General features: G+C 38.4%; 1 protein-coding gene across 1 annotated transcript in view; it reads right to left on the bottom strand.

Moving 5' to 3' along the window:
• Positions 1 to 344: 344 nt before the first annotated feature.
• Positions 345 to 14823, bottom strand: part of LOC593126 (apoptosis inhibitor 5) — a 51912-nt gene continuing 37433 nt past the window's right edge. The window contains exons 8-12 of the mRNA XM_030989764.1: positions 8006 to 8199; positions 7074 to 7224; positions 6090 to 6184; positions 4490 to 4686; positions 345 to 3327 (exon numbers count right to left, since the gene is read on the bottom strand). Of these exons, the coding sequence (XP_030845624.1) occupies positions 3245 to 3327; positions 4490 to 4686; positions 6090 to 6184; positions 7074 to 7224; positions 8006 to 8199 (720 nt within the window). The 3' untranslated portion in view covers positions 345 to 3244. The remainder of the gene's footprint in view (positions 3328 to 4489; positions 4687 to 6089; positions 6185 to 7073; positions 7225 to 8005; positions 8200 to 14823) is intronic.

Here is a 14823-nt window from a genome sequence, read left to right as displayed (position 1 = left end):
ATGTATTGCAAAGTCATTAATCTGGCATGACCTGTGCCTTTTCTCCACTGTATTGTTTTTTGTATTCTTTGTTGATTATAACTATTAAAGTGATATAGAAAAGAGCAGGGTTTACCTCAATCTATAAATATTAATTATTACAACTCTGAGAAGTAAAACAGATTTCCCAGGATACATCTGAAACACTTAATATGCTGAGAGCCAGAAGGGCATTCATTTTGTGTAAAATAAAAATGAGACGACGCCCCCTGGCTCCAGGCAATAATTATACAAACAGGACACTTCAGTTTACATGTATAAAATAGAAAACAAACAATAGAACAAACAAAACAAAAAAAGGCAAATTATATTTTAAAAACATTTGTACAAGCAGAATGTATTTATTGTTTGATTTTTTTCCTCACATTATTGACATGGTCACCAAGAGCAATATTGTAAAAACAATTCCTCATTTTGATTAATCCAAGAAAATGACATTTATAAATAATCTAATTTAAAGACACCTTCCATGCCCCCCTCTCTGACCCTTTGTCATACTTTACCATGACACTGTGATAACGTAGTACATTTCTAATTAAACATTCATTTGGTCTTTCTTCAGCAAACACTACTCACGCCACATTACCAAAGGTTCTTGCAATTTAAAAAAGCCTTGGTCAGACATGACAAAGCAAACCACCTCCCCCCCAAAAATAGAAAAGATATCTTAAAAAACGATTGAAAACAGTGACAATATAACATTATAAAAGCATAGTACACATCAAATGTCTGTCTGTAAAGAATGAGTGCTACGCTTTTAAAACACCAGACTTTAATACGCATTCAAGAAAAGGATTCAGATTCCTGTAAGTTTCATGCTGTGATCATATAATGGAATCACAACTGACACAAAAATAAGTCTTTTCAATTCTTTCTTGCATGCCATGAAAATTGATGTTCTGAACAATTCAAGACATTCATGTCCCTCAAGTTTTCAGTTATACAGTATTTCTTGGTTTTGTTTGTTTAATCATTTACATTTCCAGAAAATTTATTTCTCTTTTAAATACTTTCCAGGTAAATGTTTTTGAAAAAAAATTCTTCAGATTAAATGATTATCTGCCCCATTCAGACACGACATGGTGGAGTGCCTCAAAATAATGCAGCTACAAAGTAAAAATTTAAAAATGGGAGAGAAATTATCATGGAGGAAACACTTGGTCTGTAGTCTTTATTTTTAAATAATCTATCATAATAAAAAGTACAAAAGAACAACAAAAACACTTAGAATTGTCTCAAACATTCATAAATAGCAATATACCCTACCTCTTTCTACAGCCTGATCCACATTTCATACATAACAGTAACTGTAACTATATTCAGGATTAAAAGCCCTACTATTTTTTTTTGAGGGCGGGGGTAATTGTGAAAGTTCTCTTTTCACCCAACCAAAGGCCACCTCTCCAATATCTTGCCAGTATTTTCTTCTGAAGTAGATTAATACACAATTATGCAACATTTCATGAAGAAAAAGAAAACAAATAGTAGGGCTTCTAGTTATATCTGTAGTTATTTTAAATATGGGGCTTCCATGTGGTGTGAGAATCAGTAACCTATATTTCAAGAATAGAACACAAATGAAGATGGGACGTAGATTGGCATTCATGTTTCCAAACTCCTATAAAGATCAGTCGTTAGTGCTTTGCAAGAAATGTTTAACACATGGACGACATTTCCAACCATCAGAGGAGACACTGATAAAAACTTTAACAAGATTTGATATTCCTACAAAAGTGCTGATAACGAATTACAATGTAGTTTAACATTCTATCATTTAAATAACAAAATAACAAAATACTTCCCTCTTTGTCATTTTTTGCATTTTACATAGTAAACATTGCAAGATTATTTCATTTAAAACTTCACCAGTCTGTTTCTCTGCTTTCCTGGTTCTTCTATAGTAGTTTGTTATCAAGGTTGGGTTCCCCTATGAAGTTGTGGAGAAATACAAAGAGGATCAGAAGATTTTCAATCGGATCACAGCTACAAGACTACAATAATGGCACACCAAGTTGAAAGAGGGGTATAAGAGAGAGAGAGAGAGAGGGGAGAGAGAGAGAGAGAGAGTGAGTGCCAGGGGTGTTTTAGAATACTTGTACCTCAAGCATGTGTGTGCTTATACACAGCCACTCTGTCTAAACATTAATGATTCTAATAACATTGAAAAATCATCCCATTTCTATACTCTTGAACACATATGAAGATGGGACGTAGATTGGCATTCATGTGCTTCCAAACTCCTATAAAGATCAGTCTTTAGTGCTTGGCGAGAAATGTTGAACACATGGATGACATTTTCAACCGTCAAGGCTGACATCCTTGCAGTAGTGACCAATTCATACTTAGAGCATGACTAGTGAATTGCAATAGATGTGACGATTGTAAAACGACAGCTATGATACATGCATGCATCACAGGCACATCTCTGATTAATAACATAAGATGAAGTCTGCAAATGATGTCATACCATCACAAGAACTGGGGTATTCCCCTGGCTCTAAGCATAGACCTGCAGTAGTGACCAATTCACACTTAGAGTATGACTAGTGAATTGCAGTAGATGTGACGATTGTAAAACCACAGATGTGATACATGCATGCATCACTGGCACATCTCTGATTAATAACATAAGATGAAGACTGCAAATGAAGTCATACCATCACGAGAACTGGGGTATTCCCCTGGCTTTAAGAATAGACCTATAGCAGGGCCCGATATCAACCAGGCTGTGGTAAACTAGATGGATCCCATACTCTCTTCAGTCACATGTCACTAAATGAAGAGGGGTGCATGTACTCGTAGTAGGGACTTTAAGATTTGCACGACGGAGAACGTCACATTGCCTTAAAAGGGCAGTCCACGTAGTTTGCTGTGGATGACCCTCAGGACACAGACCTCAGTGTGGAGCCCTGTCTATCAGGATCCATGAGTAGCTTTAAAATACAGAAGAGATTCCTGTGAATGGTGATCTAACTACAGTCAAACATGTCTATAGAGACCGCCCAGGGAAACACTAAAAGTGGTCTTTGTAGACAGGTTCCTTTAGTACATGTTTCAGTGAGAAACCATTTTCAAGGGTAGCAAAAAATGTGGTCCTTGTAGACAGGTGGTCTTTGTAGACAGGTGGTCACTAAAGCAGGTTTGATTGTACATACTAGAGTTCAGTGTATATACATCCTATGTAGCATCCTATGAGGTTATTCTCCTAGTAGTATCGGCCCCTCCCTCGTCCTCTGGTGCGCCCGTAGCCTCCACGCCCCTGCTGGTTCTGGTAGCCCTGCATGCCTCCTAGTTAACAAAAGAAAAACAAGAGACAAAATCTTAATCACAATGTTCCACTTTCCTTACTTGGATATCGCACTTCCTACATGAGACGGGTTTATAATGACAGTTGAAATTAAAATAAATTAATCGAGGACAGAAGCGTTTGTGCGCACCATAGCTCTTCAGGACTAGCTTATCATGCATTTACTGCACATAATACCAGGAACTCAAGGTTAAGACCGGTAGTGGTAAAATTGCGGTTCAAGGGTTTTGGGTGCAAAATATTCATTCAATAGTGTTTAAGTGTTGCCTTCAGAGGTTTAGATAGCAATACGTCAACCTAAATATACCTTTTATATGATTGTATGTTTGATGTAAACTTGCATTTTTATTCTTTGGACTTTTTGATAAGTCGTGGAAATAAAACCTCATTTGAATCTTGAATCTAAATTAATATAGATGAGACAAGTTCATAATGACAGTTGAAATTAAAATAAATTAATCGAGGACAGTAGCCTTTGTGCGCACCATAGCTCTTCAGGAGTAGCTGATCATGTATTTACTGTACATGCAAGGAACTCTAGGTATTGTGCATTGTGAATACATAACCAGCTGGCCCTGCGCAGCTAAGGTACGCTTGAACATTACTGCGGAACATTCTTTAAAAGAGACATAAGCTGGTATAATTAGGTTTTAAATCGAAGTAGGAGATGGAGGGGAAAGGGATTATTCAGGAATATTGTAGGATAAGAAAGGAAGGATAAGAAAGGAAATTAATATTTTTGAGTTGTGATCAACCAAACTGAAACTGGCACATCTATGATTATTAAGATCTTTAATAGTATGTTAAAAGTAGTAGAGTGGATGATTACAACTTTCTAACCTTAAAAATCATGAAAATGTAGGGGCACATAAAAAGAGGAACCAAATATTCATCCATTTGACAAAGGTTTTCATTCTCACTTTTTCTTCCCTTGCCCCCTACCAATCCCTCACCCTCATTGATACATTCACATCACTTTATTTTAATTTGACTATTTCTTTTTCATCAACTTTCTTTCGTATTTTCAACCCAGTCAAAAATATTTCTCCACAGTCCCACATACTTGATATGCTGTTGGTACCAAATTTACTACGGCTCCACATATATGCTATTTTGTTGTGCATCAAAGTACACCCGACTCACCGTAGTTATCTCCATAGTTAGCATCACCGCCTCCAGGAGCTGAGCCTGCCTTCTGACTGTACTTGCCACCAGGGGGTGCATACATACCCCTGTTACTCCTCTTCTGCCCCCCTCCACCACCCCTATTCTGGCTCTTCTTCTTGGCTGGGGCAACTCCCTCCGGGAACGAGATGGGGGTGATGTTGCTCCTCTTTTGTCTGATGTAAAAGGAAGGAGGAACGCAAAGAGCACATTACAAATCACATCATGCATGTAATTAGGGTCTACTTGCTGCTTGTAAGTATCGACTTGCATGGTGATGTAGATAAACAGTAGGCTTGCGGATGCACCATGATAACCAAGATAACCAACAGTCCTTTTCAGGACTACACACCCTCAAGAAAGATTACTGAGAGTCCTTTTCAGGACTCCTCAATCCTCCCTCTCTCTCACATGGTGCACCCGCAAGCCTACTCTATAAGGTGTACTTGTTCTTATGGGGTTCAGAGCAAGGAAAATGAGACAACCAAGAAATGCAATGGGTGTGACATTGCTCTTCTGTGTCTGATAGAAATTGAAGATGGAAACCAACGAAACCCTTCCAGAAACTGTGGAACATTTTCTTTAAAAAAATCAATTGCTGTTTACATATTGCTTACTTTCCCAATACCATCTACCCTCATTGTTTTTAGGTAAAGGTGCTGTTTGTATACAGTTAACAACTAAATTATCCATACCCTTACAAATGTTGACATTTTTTAAAGATGTGAGCAATTGATGTGTCTCGATTTATGTTTCTTGAGAATGTGACATATTAAAAGCTTTTATCTAAAAGTATTCAACAAAGGACCAAATTCAACCAATGCACCTTTCATTCTGGAGTTACACAAAACACAAAAACATCAAATTTAGATAGGTATGTATAATTGAGTCTTTAACTGAATGAAAAATGACAATTATAATGATAACAGCACTGTACATATAATAGATTGATATTTTATGATGTGCTGTTTACATATTGGTAATGGTTTTGTGGAAAATTCATTTGCAAGATGGCTGAGTTGAAGAATTGTGTACATTGCCTAAAAACATAAAATAATTATACAAACATAAACAAAATACAGTAGAATTATCCAGCAAATCGTATTATGAGATAACACACAGTGATTGAATTTTCTAAATAAATCAGATATACACCTACATGTAAATTAATAAAGATCGCTAAACAGGCAACAACAGCTTAAATCTATTCCAAAATCATATATGAAAACTTAAAATTAGAGAGAAGAGAGAACAAAAGGGCTGGAGGGAAGTAAAGAAGAGAGAAAGGTAGGGAGGGAAAAAACAGACAGCAAAGGAGATCCAAGAAAACTATGAGAGAGAGCAAGACAAAGGGAGAAAAATGGTGAGAGAGAAAGAGAGAGATAGCGAGAGAGAGATTAGACAATGCTGAGGATGAGAAGGCCTAACTGACATATCGAGAAAAGAAGGTAAAAAGTACAACTATGACATTTTAGAAAAAACTGATTGAAGATCCATAAATTACCAGTACATTATATATTTTCATTAAGGAGTTATGGATAACATATCTGTATGTTCTGTGTTTCTCCATGATACATACCCTGGTTGTTCTTTAGGTGAAGATGGTTGCTTGGTAACTGGTCTCCATGACAATATGACTGTACTCTTATACGAGGGAGGGTTGTGGAACAGATCCTGTGTCAAAGAACACAAAAGTTACAGAGAATGAAGAAATACTGGTTTAAATTACCAACAATTGTGTTTACTTGCATCATAAATCAATTCTTGCAATTCACAACTATAAATAATTTTTAGCTGAATTTACCAAAGAGCACTCTTTTTCTATGGTAGATCTACTGTACATGTATGGATATGTACTTGCAAAGATAGAATCTGCTTTCCAACTTCATTTTTCTTCAGAACTGCTTTGGATGATTTTTCTTAAAGTCCAAAAGTTATAATTTCTCATTTCTCTGCTTCAATCTACATGTAAGTCATCTTTCTATGATAGGTTGATATCCCTTATGAGATCGTCGTCATGACCTACACACAAAATGCACAACAATTTGGATAACATAAAGGTATGATCACGTTGCTTGCTTGCTTTGAAGCGATATTGAACTGATGAACTTACTGCCCTAGCGTACTGTTTATTGCAAAGCACCATCTTGTGGTCAACTTGCCCTTAGTGCATAACCCAATACCAATTCGCAGACAGAAGACTTCATGCCAGAACCAACAGCGTACTTAGGGAAGTGGCAAATTACGGGACCATACTGCTAAAGCTGACCTGAGATGGCGCTAGAGGAGATTTTGCGATAGTGCTTCTAGTACGGTATCACTTTAATGTCCCATATTGCTTTAAATCTGATTGATATCAACTCAATTAAATATTGGGGAGGTTACAGAACAGAGTAACTGTTAACCTCATATTTTAAACTACCTTGATTCGTTCTCAAATCATCGCGTTCACATGAATAAATACGGACGGACAACCTGAAGCCATAATTCCTCCAGTATCCACTACGTATGGCGGAGGCATAATGACTGTAGTTATGGTTCTATTCCAAGCTAGAGGACGTACCTTTGTAAGTAAGTCAATGTTTGATGTGATCCTGAGAGCGACCACCTTGAGCTTGTTTTCATCTGTCTTCAGCTGATCTCCTACCTTACCCTCAAGCGCTAGACGAAGCTGTCTCTTGTAAAGCTGTACACCCCTAGCAAAGTATTGCAACCTAGAGAAATAACATCATCAAATAGAAGAATTAATTAATTTTTCATTTTATTTCTACTTCAAGGTGAATACATATAGCAAATGTCAATGTTAGAGACAGATAGAAGTGGGCTCTTTTGACAATGTTTTGGTAACAGGTGTTGTGAAACACCAGGATTAACCTTTAGTGTTATGAACAACAGGCTTTATGTAATGCTCTGTCTTTTCCACCGATCCCCCCATATGGTTAAGTCATTATCTGACATTTTCATCACCTGATGACTGGCCTACAGGTTTGCTGTGTGAAGACATGTACACCTATTAATCGTATTTCCCCCAAGTCTGGTGTCACCAAATTATGACCTTCTGCAAATGGAAACTGACGACCCATTGGCTTTAAATGGAGCCCCTTGTGTAGGAGAGTCAACACCTTTGCACATTTAGAACTTACTGTATTATCGGTATAAAAGCAGGAGGAAACCCTGGTGATGTATTACACCAGAGATTTGAAGGCCCAGGTGAAGTCAAATACATAATACTATAAAGAGCATCGCTGAGCATCATTGAGGGTACAATCAAACCTGTCTATAGCAACCTCCCAAGGAAAAGCACAAAAAGTGGTCTTTGTAGACAGGTGGTCTTTGTTTATTTAGTACATGTTTGAATGAGAAACCATTTCCAACGGGGGAGGGATGTGCTTGTTGTAGACAGGTGGTCACTAAAACAGGTTTGACTGTATGTTCTTGAGGCTTTCATGCAGGCAGACGATGAGAAGACAGAAAGAAAGAGATTGAGAGACTTACCTGAGCCTGAAGTCCTTGAGCCTCTCAGGGACGGTATCCTCCTCACTGGTTAAGTATTCAGGATGCTTCCTGGCCAGCTGATGGAATGTATACATCAAACATTCTACATACGAGAACTGGAGCTGAGGACCTTCACTGGCTGGTGTGTTCTCACTGTCCTCACTTTCAGCTGCAGGAGGCAGGGGCATGTACTCCTGTGAATGTGAAATAGAAAGAGATTCATCAAATATGTGATAGTGGGAAGGATCTTCACTAGCTGGTGTGTTCTCAGTGTCCTCACTTTCAGCTGCAGGAGGCAGGGGCATGTACTCCTGTGAATGTGAATCGAAAGAGAATCAGCAAAGATGTGCTAGTGGGAAGGCCTCATCATACATCCCGCATAAGAGAATAAGGACCTTCACTGATGGGTGTGTTTACACACTGTCATTAGTTTCAGCTGATAGATGTAACAGTGGCAAGGGAATGCATCTCTTTTCCTCAAGAAACTAGAAATATCGCAATCTGTATTGCTGCGCAATGCGAATGTATCCCCCGGCAGTGGCAGTGATTTTGTGTCATCCTTAAGTTCGAGGGAGGGACAAAGATCCCCTCTCCCCTCCCTGAAACAAAAGGATGACGTAGAGAGGTTGCCACTAGCTGCTCAGGCTATTGTCAAGACTAGGAGCAGCATCACCAAAACAATAAGTGTGAAGATTAGAGTATAATGCATCTCTGTAGAAAATTTGAAAGAAATCTGTCAAGAAATGTGGCAGTTAGAGCGCACAAAAGGACAGCCACCAAAATATGGCCTTTACCCTATTGAAGACAGAACACTAGGGGCAGCATCAGCAAAAGATATGGGTGTGTAGATCATACCAAGATACACCTCCATACAAAATTTGAAAGAAATCTGTCAAGGAATGTGGCAGTTAGAACGCACAAAAGAATATGGCGCAGCGGCATAACGCACACTGCCTGAGGATACAATTATATATCAGCTGGTCGTAAAAAGGTGGACGTGCACCCACATCACACAGCTCTCCGCACTCTTCTCAAACATGACAACACCCCCCCCCTCCCCACCCCCTACACATAAGTGTAATCTTATATCAGCTGGTGATAAAAGGTTTTTAAGTGCACCCACAAAACACAGCTCTCTGCACTCTTCTCAAACATGACAACCCCCCCCCCCTAATTACCATATTCATGAATACCTATTAATTATCATATGAACAAAATTAGACCATAGGCCGAGTAGTGGATATCTACCTATTTCTTTGTTTTCGTGACCCACCTTGGATAACTACCCAATTTTTTGTCTGAGAGGAGATAAAAGCTCATAGAATAAGAATTCATAACTTGGCAAAGCAAAAAATTTGCACACTAATAAACAGAAATTAAGCATATCAAAAGCGTCCTCTACATCAATAAAATGAAAGACATGAAGAAACGTATGGGGAAAAGGTAAATGACAACTGCAAATTTGTGATAAATATATGTTTGGTAAAAAAGGAATGATTATAATAATAATATTAATAATAATAATAATAAACAACATCACTATCAATATCAATAATAATAATAACGATAACAAATAATAATATCAATAATAATAATAATCATCATTATCATCATCATCATCATTATCGTCATCATCATCATCATTATCATTGTGATCACATCATTATCATCATCATTATCATTGTGATCACATCATTATCATCATTATCATCATCATTATCATCATCATTATCATCATCATTAACATCATCATCATCATCATTATTATCATCATTATCATCGTCATTATCATCATCATCATCACCATCGTAATCATTATCATCATCATTATCATCGTGATCACATCATTATCATCATCATTATCATCATCATTATCATCATCATTATAATCATTTTCATCATCATCATCATTGTGATCACATCATTATCATCATTATCATTATCATTATCATCATCATTATCATCATCATCGTCATTATCATCATCATTATCATCGTCATTATCATCATCATTATCATCATCATTATCATCGTGATCACATCATTATCATCATCATCATTATCATCATCATCATTAACATTATTGTCATCATTATCATCGTCATTATCATCATCATTATCATCATTACCATTATTATTATCATCTTCATTATCATCATCATCATTATCGTCATCATCATTATCATTGTCATCATTATCATCGTGATCACATCATTATCATCATCATTACCAGTATCATTATCATCTTCATTATCATCGTCATTATCATCGTCATTATCATCATTATCATCATCATCATCATCATTATCGTCGTCATTATCATCGTCATTATCATCATTATCATCATCATCATCATTGTCGTCATCATTATCATCATCATTATCATCGTGATCACATCATTATCATCATCATTATCATCGTCATTATCATCATTATCATCATTATCATCATCATCATCATCATCATTATCATCTTCATTATCATCATCATCATTATCATCGTCATTATAAAAATCATCATCGTCGTCATTATCATCATTATTATCATCGTCATCATCATCATTATCATCATCATCATCATCATCACCATCATCATTATCATCATCATTATCATCATCATAATCATTGTGATCACATCATTATCATCATTATCGTCATCATTATCGTCATCATCGTCATTATCATCATTATTATCGTCATCATCATCATCATCATCATTTATCATCATCATTATCATCATCATTATCATCATCATAATCGTCATCACATCATTATCATCATCATTATCGTCATCATTATCATCGTCATTATCATCGTCATTATCATCATTATCATCATCACCATTATCGTCATCATTATCATCATCATTATCATCATTATCACCATCATCGTCATTATCATCATTATCATCATCATTTTCGTCATTATCATCATTATTATCATCGTCATTATCATCTTCATTATTATCATCATCATTATCATCATCATCATCCTTATCATCATCGTCATTATCATCGTCATTATCATCGTGATCACATCATTTATTATCATCATTATCATCATCATCATCATCATCATCATCATTATCAGTGTGATCACATCATTATCAACATCATAATCATCATCATTATCATCATTATCATCGTGATCACATCATTATCATCATCCTTATCATCATCATTATCATCGTCATTATCATCGTCATTATCATCTATATCATCATTATCAGTGTGATCACATCATTATCAACATCATTATCATCATCATTATCATCATCATTATCATCGTCATTATCATCGTGATCACATCATTATCATCATCATTATCATCGTCATTATCATCGTGATCACATCATTATCATCATCATTATCATCATCATCATCATCATCATTATCATCATCATTATCAGTGTGATCACATCATTATCAACATCATTATCATCATCATTATCATCATCATTATCATCATCATTATCATCATTATCATCGTCATTATCATCATCATTATCATCGTCATCATCATCATTATCATCGTCATCATTATCATCGTCATTATCATTATTGTCATCATTATCATCATCGTTATAATCGTCATTATCATCATCATTATCATCATCATCATCATCTATATCATCATTATCAGTGTGATCACATCATTATCAACATCATTATCATCATCATTATCATCATCATTATCATCGTCATTATCATCGTGATCACATCATTATCATCATCATTATCATCGTCATTATCATCGTGATCACATCATTATCATCATCATCATCATCATCATTATCATCATCATTATCAGTGTGATCACATCATTATCAACATCATTATGATCATCATTATCATCGTCATTATCGTCATCATTATCATCATCATCATCATCATCATCACAATTATCTTATATCAGCTGTTGGTAAAAGGATGTACATGCACCCACATCACACAGCTCTCTGCAATTTTTTAAAACATGTCAACCATCCCTGCCCCCTACACACAGGTGTTATCTTATATCAGCTGGTGGTAAAAGGGTGTACAGTATGTGCACCCACATCACACAGCTCATCCGACTCATCGAGCGACTTCCTGCTTTGCTTGGACACTGACTTTATTTTCATCATTTTCCTCATCCTACGCACCATCAGGGCGTGAGCCCCTTCTTTCATTCTCAACTCTCTTCATCTTCATTGGACTTTCGGCACCATTTCCACTGTCGTAATCTCTATTTATTCATTTCATTTATTCATCATATGTCCATCGCATTTATTGCATCTGTGAATTAGATCGCAATTCAGCCTTATACGGCTGCGAAGATATTTTTTAATAAACCTTGAATTAGATTGAATTGAATTATTCATGTTTATTCTCATCCTTTACCATTCAATGTAACTACATGTACATGTAATATTCCCATTTACCATTCATGCGATTCCGATTGAATCATTTATTTGCTTGATTGCTTGACTACAATTACAATGGTAAAAGGGTTTCATGCACCCACATCACACAGCTCTCAGCACTCTTCTCAAACATGACAACCTCCCCCCTGCCTCCCCCCCCCCCCTACACACAGGTGTTATCTTATATCAGCTGGTGGTAAAAGAGTGTTGTGAACCAACATCACACAACTCTCTGCACTGTTCTCAAAGATGACAACCTCCCCCTGCCCCCCCCCCCCCCCATTCCCTACACACAGGTATAATCATATATCAGCTGGTGGTAAAAGGGTGTTGTGAACCCACATCACACAGCTCTCTGCACTCTTCTCAAACATTAGAACCTACGCCTGCCTCCCCCCCCCCCCTACACACAGGTGTAATCATATTTCAGCTGGTGGTAAAAGGGTGTAAGTGCACCCACATCACACAGCTCTTTGCACTCTTCTCAAACATGACGACCCCCCCCCCCCCCCCACTTTCAAACATGTGTTATCTTATATCAGCTGGTGGTAAAAGGGTGTTGTGAACCCACATCACTCAGCTCTCAGCACTCTTCTCAAACATGATGACCCCCCCCCTCCCCCTTACACACATGTGTTTATCTTATATCAGCTGATGGTAAAAGGGTGTTGTGAACCCACATCACACAGCTCTCTGCACTCTTCTCAAACATGACAACTTCCCCTTGCCTCCCCTACACACATGTGTTATCTTATATCAGCTGGTGGTAAAAGGGTGTTGTGAACCTACATCACACAGCTCTCTGCACTCTTCTCAAACATGACTCCCCCCCCCCCCCCTTACACACATGTGTTATCTCATATAAGCTGGTGGTAAAAGGGTGTTGTGAACCCACATCACACAGCTCTCTGCACTTTTCTCAAACATGATTACCTCCCCATGACCCCCCCCCCCTCCCCCTACACACAGGTGTATGATATATCAGCTGGTGGTAAATGGGTGTTGTGAACCCACATCACACAGCTCTCTGCACTCTTCTCAAACATGATGACCCCCCCCCCCCCCCCCTCTTTACACACATGTGTAATCATATATCAGCTGGTGGTAAAAGGGTGTTGTGAACCCACATCACACAGCTCTCAGCACTCTTCTCAAACATGATGACCCCCCCCCCCATACACAGGTACAGTATAATCATATATCAGCTGGTGGTAAAAGGGTGTTGTGAACCCACATCAAACAGCTCTCTGCACTCTTCTCAAACATGATGACCCCCCCCCCCCCCCTCTTTACACACATGTGTAATCATATATCAGCTGGTGGTAAAAGGGTGTTGTGAACCCACATCACACAGCTCTCTGCACTTTTCTCAAACATGATGACCTCCCCATGACCCCCCCCCCCCCTCCCCTACACACAGGTGTAATGATATATCAGCTGGTGGTAAAGGGTGTTGTGAACCACATCACACAGCTCTCTCAACTCTTCTCAACATGATGACCCCCCCCCCCTCTTTACACACATGTGTAATCATATATCAGCTGGTGGTAAAAGGGTGTTGTGAACCCACATCACACAGCTCTCAGCACTCTTCTCAAACATGATGACCCCCCCCCCCTCTTTACACACATGTGTAATCATATATCAGCTGGTGGTAAAAGGGTGTTGTGAACCCACATCACACAGCTCTCTGCACTTTTCTCAAACATGATTACCTCCCCATGACCCCCCCCCCCCCCCCTCCCCTACACACAGGTGTAATGATATATCAGCTGGTGGTAAAAGGGTGTTGTGAACCCACATCAAACAGCTCTCTGCACTCTTCTCAAACATGATGACCTCCACCTGCCCCCCCCCCCCCCATACACAGGTACAGTATAATCATATATCAGCTGGTGGTAAAAGGGTGTTGTGAACCCACATCAAACAGCTCTCTGCACTCTTCTCAAACATGATGACCCCCCCCCCCCCCCTCTTTACACACATGTGTAATCATATATCAGCTGGTGGTAAAAGGGTGTTGTGAACCACATCACACAGCTCTCTGCACTTTTCTCAAACATGATGACCTCCCCATGACCCCCCCCCCCCTCCCCTACACACAGGTGTAATGATATATCAGCTGGTGGTAAAAGGGTGTTGTGAACCACATCACACAGCTCTCTGCACTCTTCTCAAACATGATGACCCCCCCCCCCCCCTCTTTACACACATGTGTTATCATATATCAGCTGGTGGTAAAAGTGTGTTGTGAGCCCACATCACACAGCTCTCTGCACTCTTCTCAAACATGACGACCCCCCCCCCCCCCCCACTTTCAAACATGTGTTATCTTAAATCAGCTGGTGGTAAAAGGGTGTTGTGAACCCACATCACTCAGCTCTCTGCACTTTTCTCAAAAATGATGACCCCCCC

This window comes from Strongylocentrotus purpuratus, unplaced genomic scaffold, assembly GCF_000002235.5.
Source record: "Strongylocentrotus purpuratus isolate Spur 01 unplaced genomic scaffold, Spur_5.0 spur5_scaffold_18, whole genome shotgun sequence".
Taxonomy (NCBI): Eukaryota; Metazoa; Echinodermata; class Echinoidea; order Camarodonta; family Strongylocentrotidae; genus Strongylocentrotus; species Strongylocentrotus purpuratus.
Note: the sequence above shows the minus strand (reverse complement) of the source record. Positions and strands in the feature narration are given on the sequence as shown.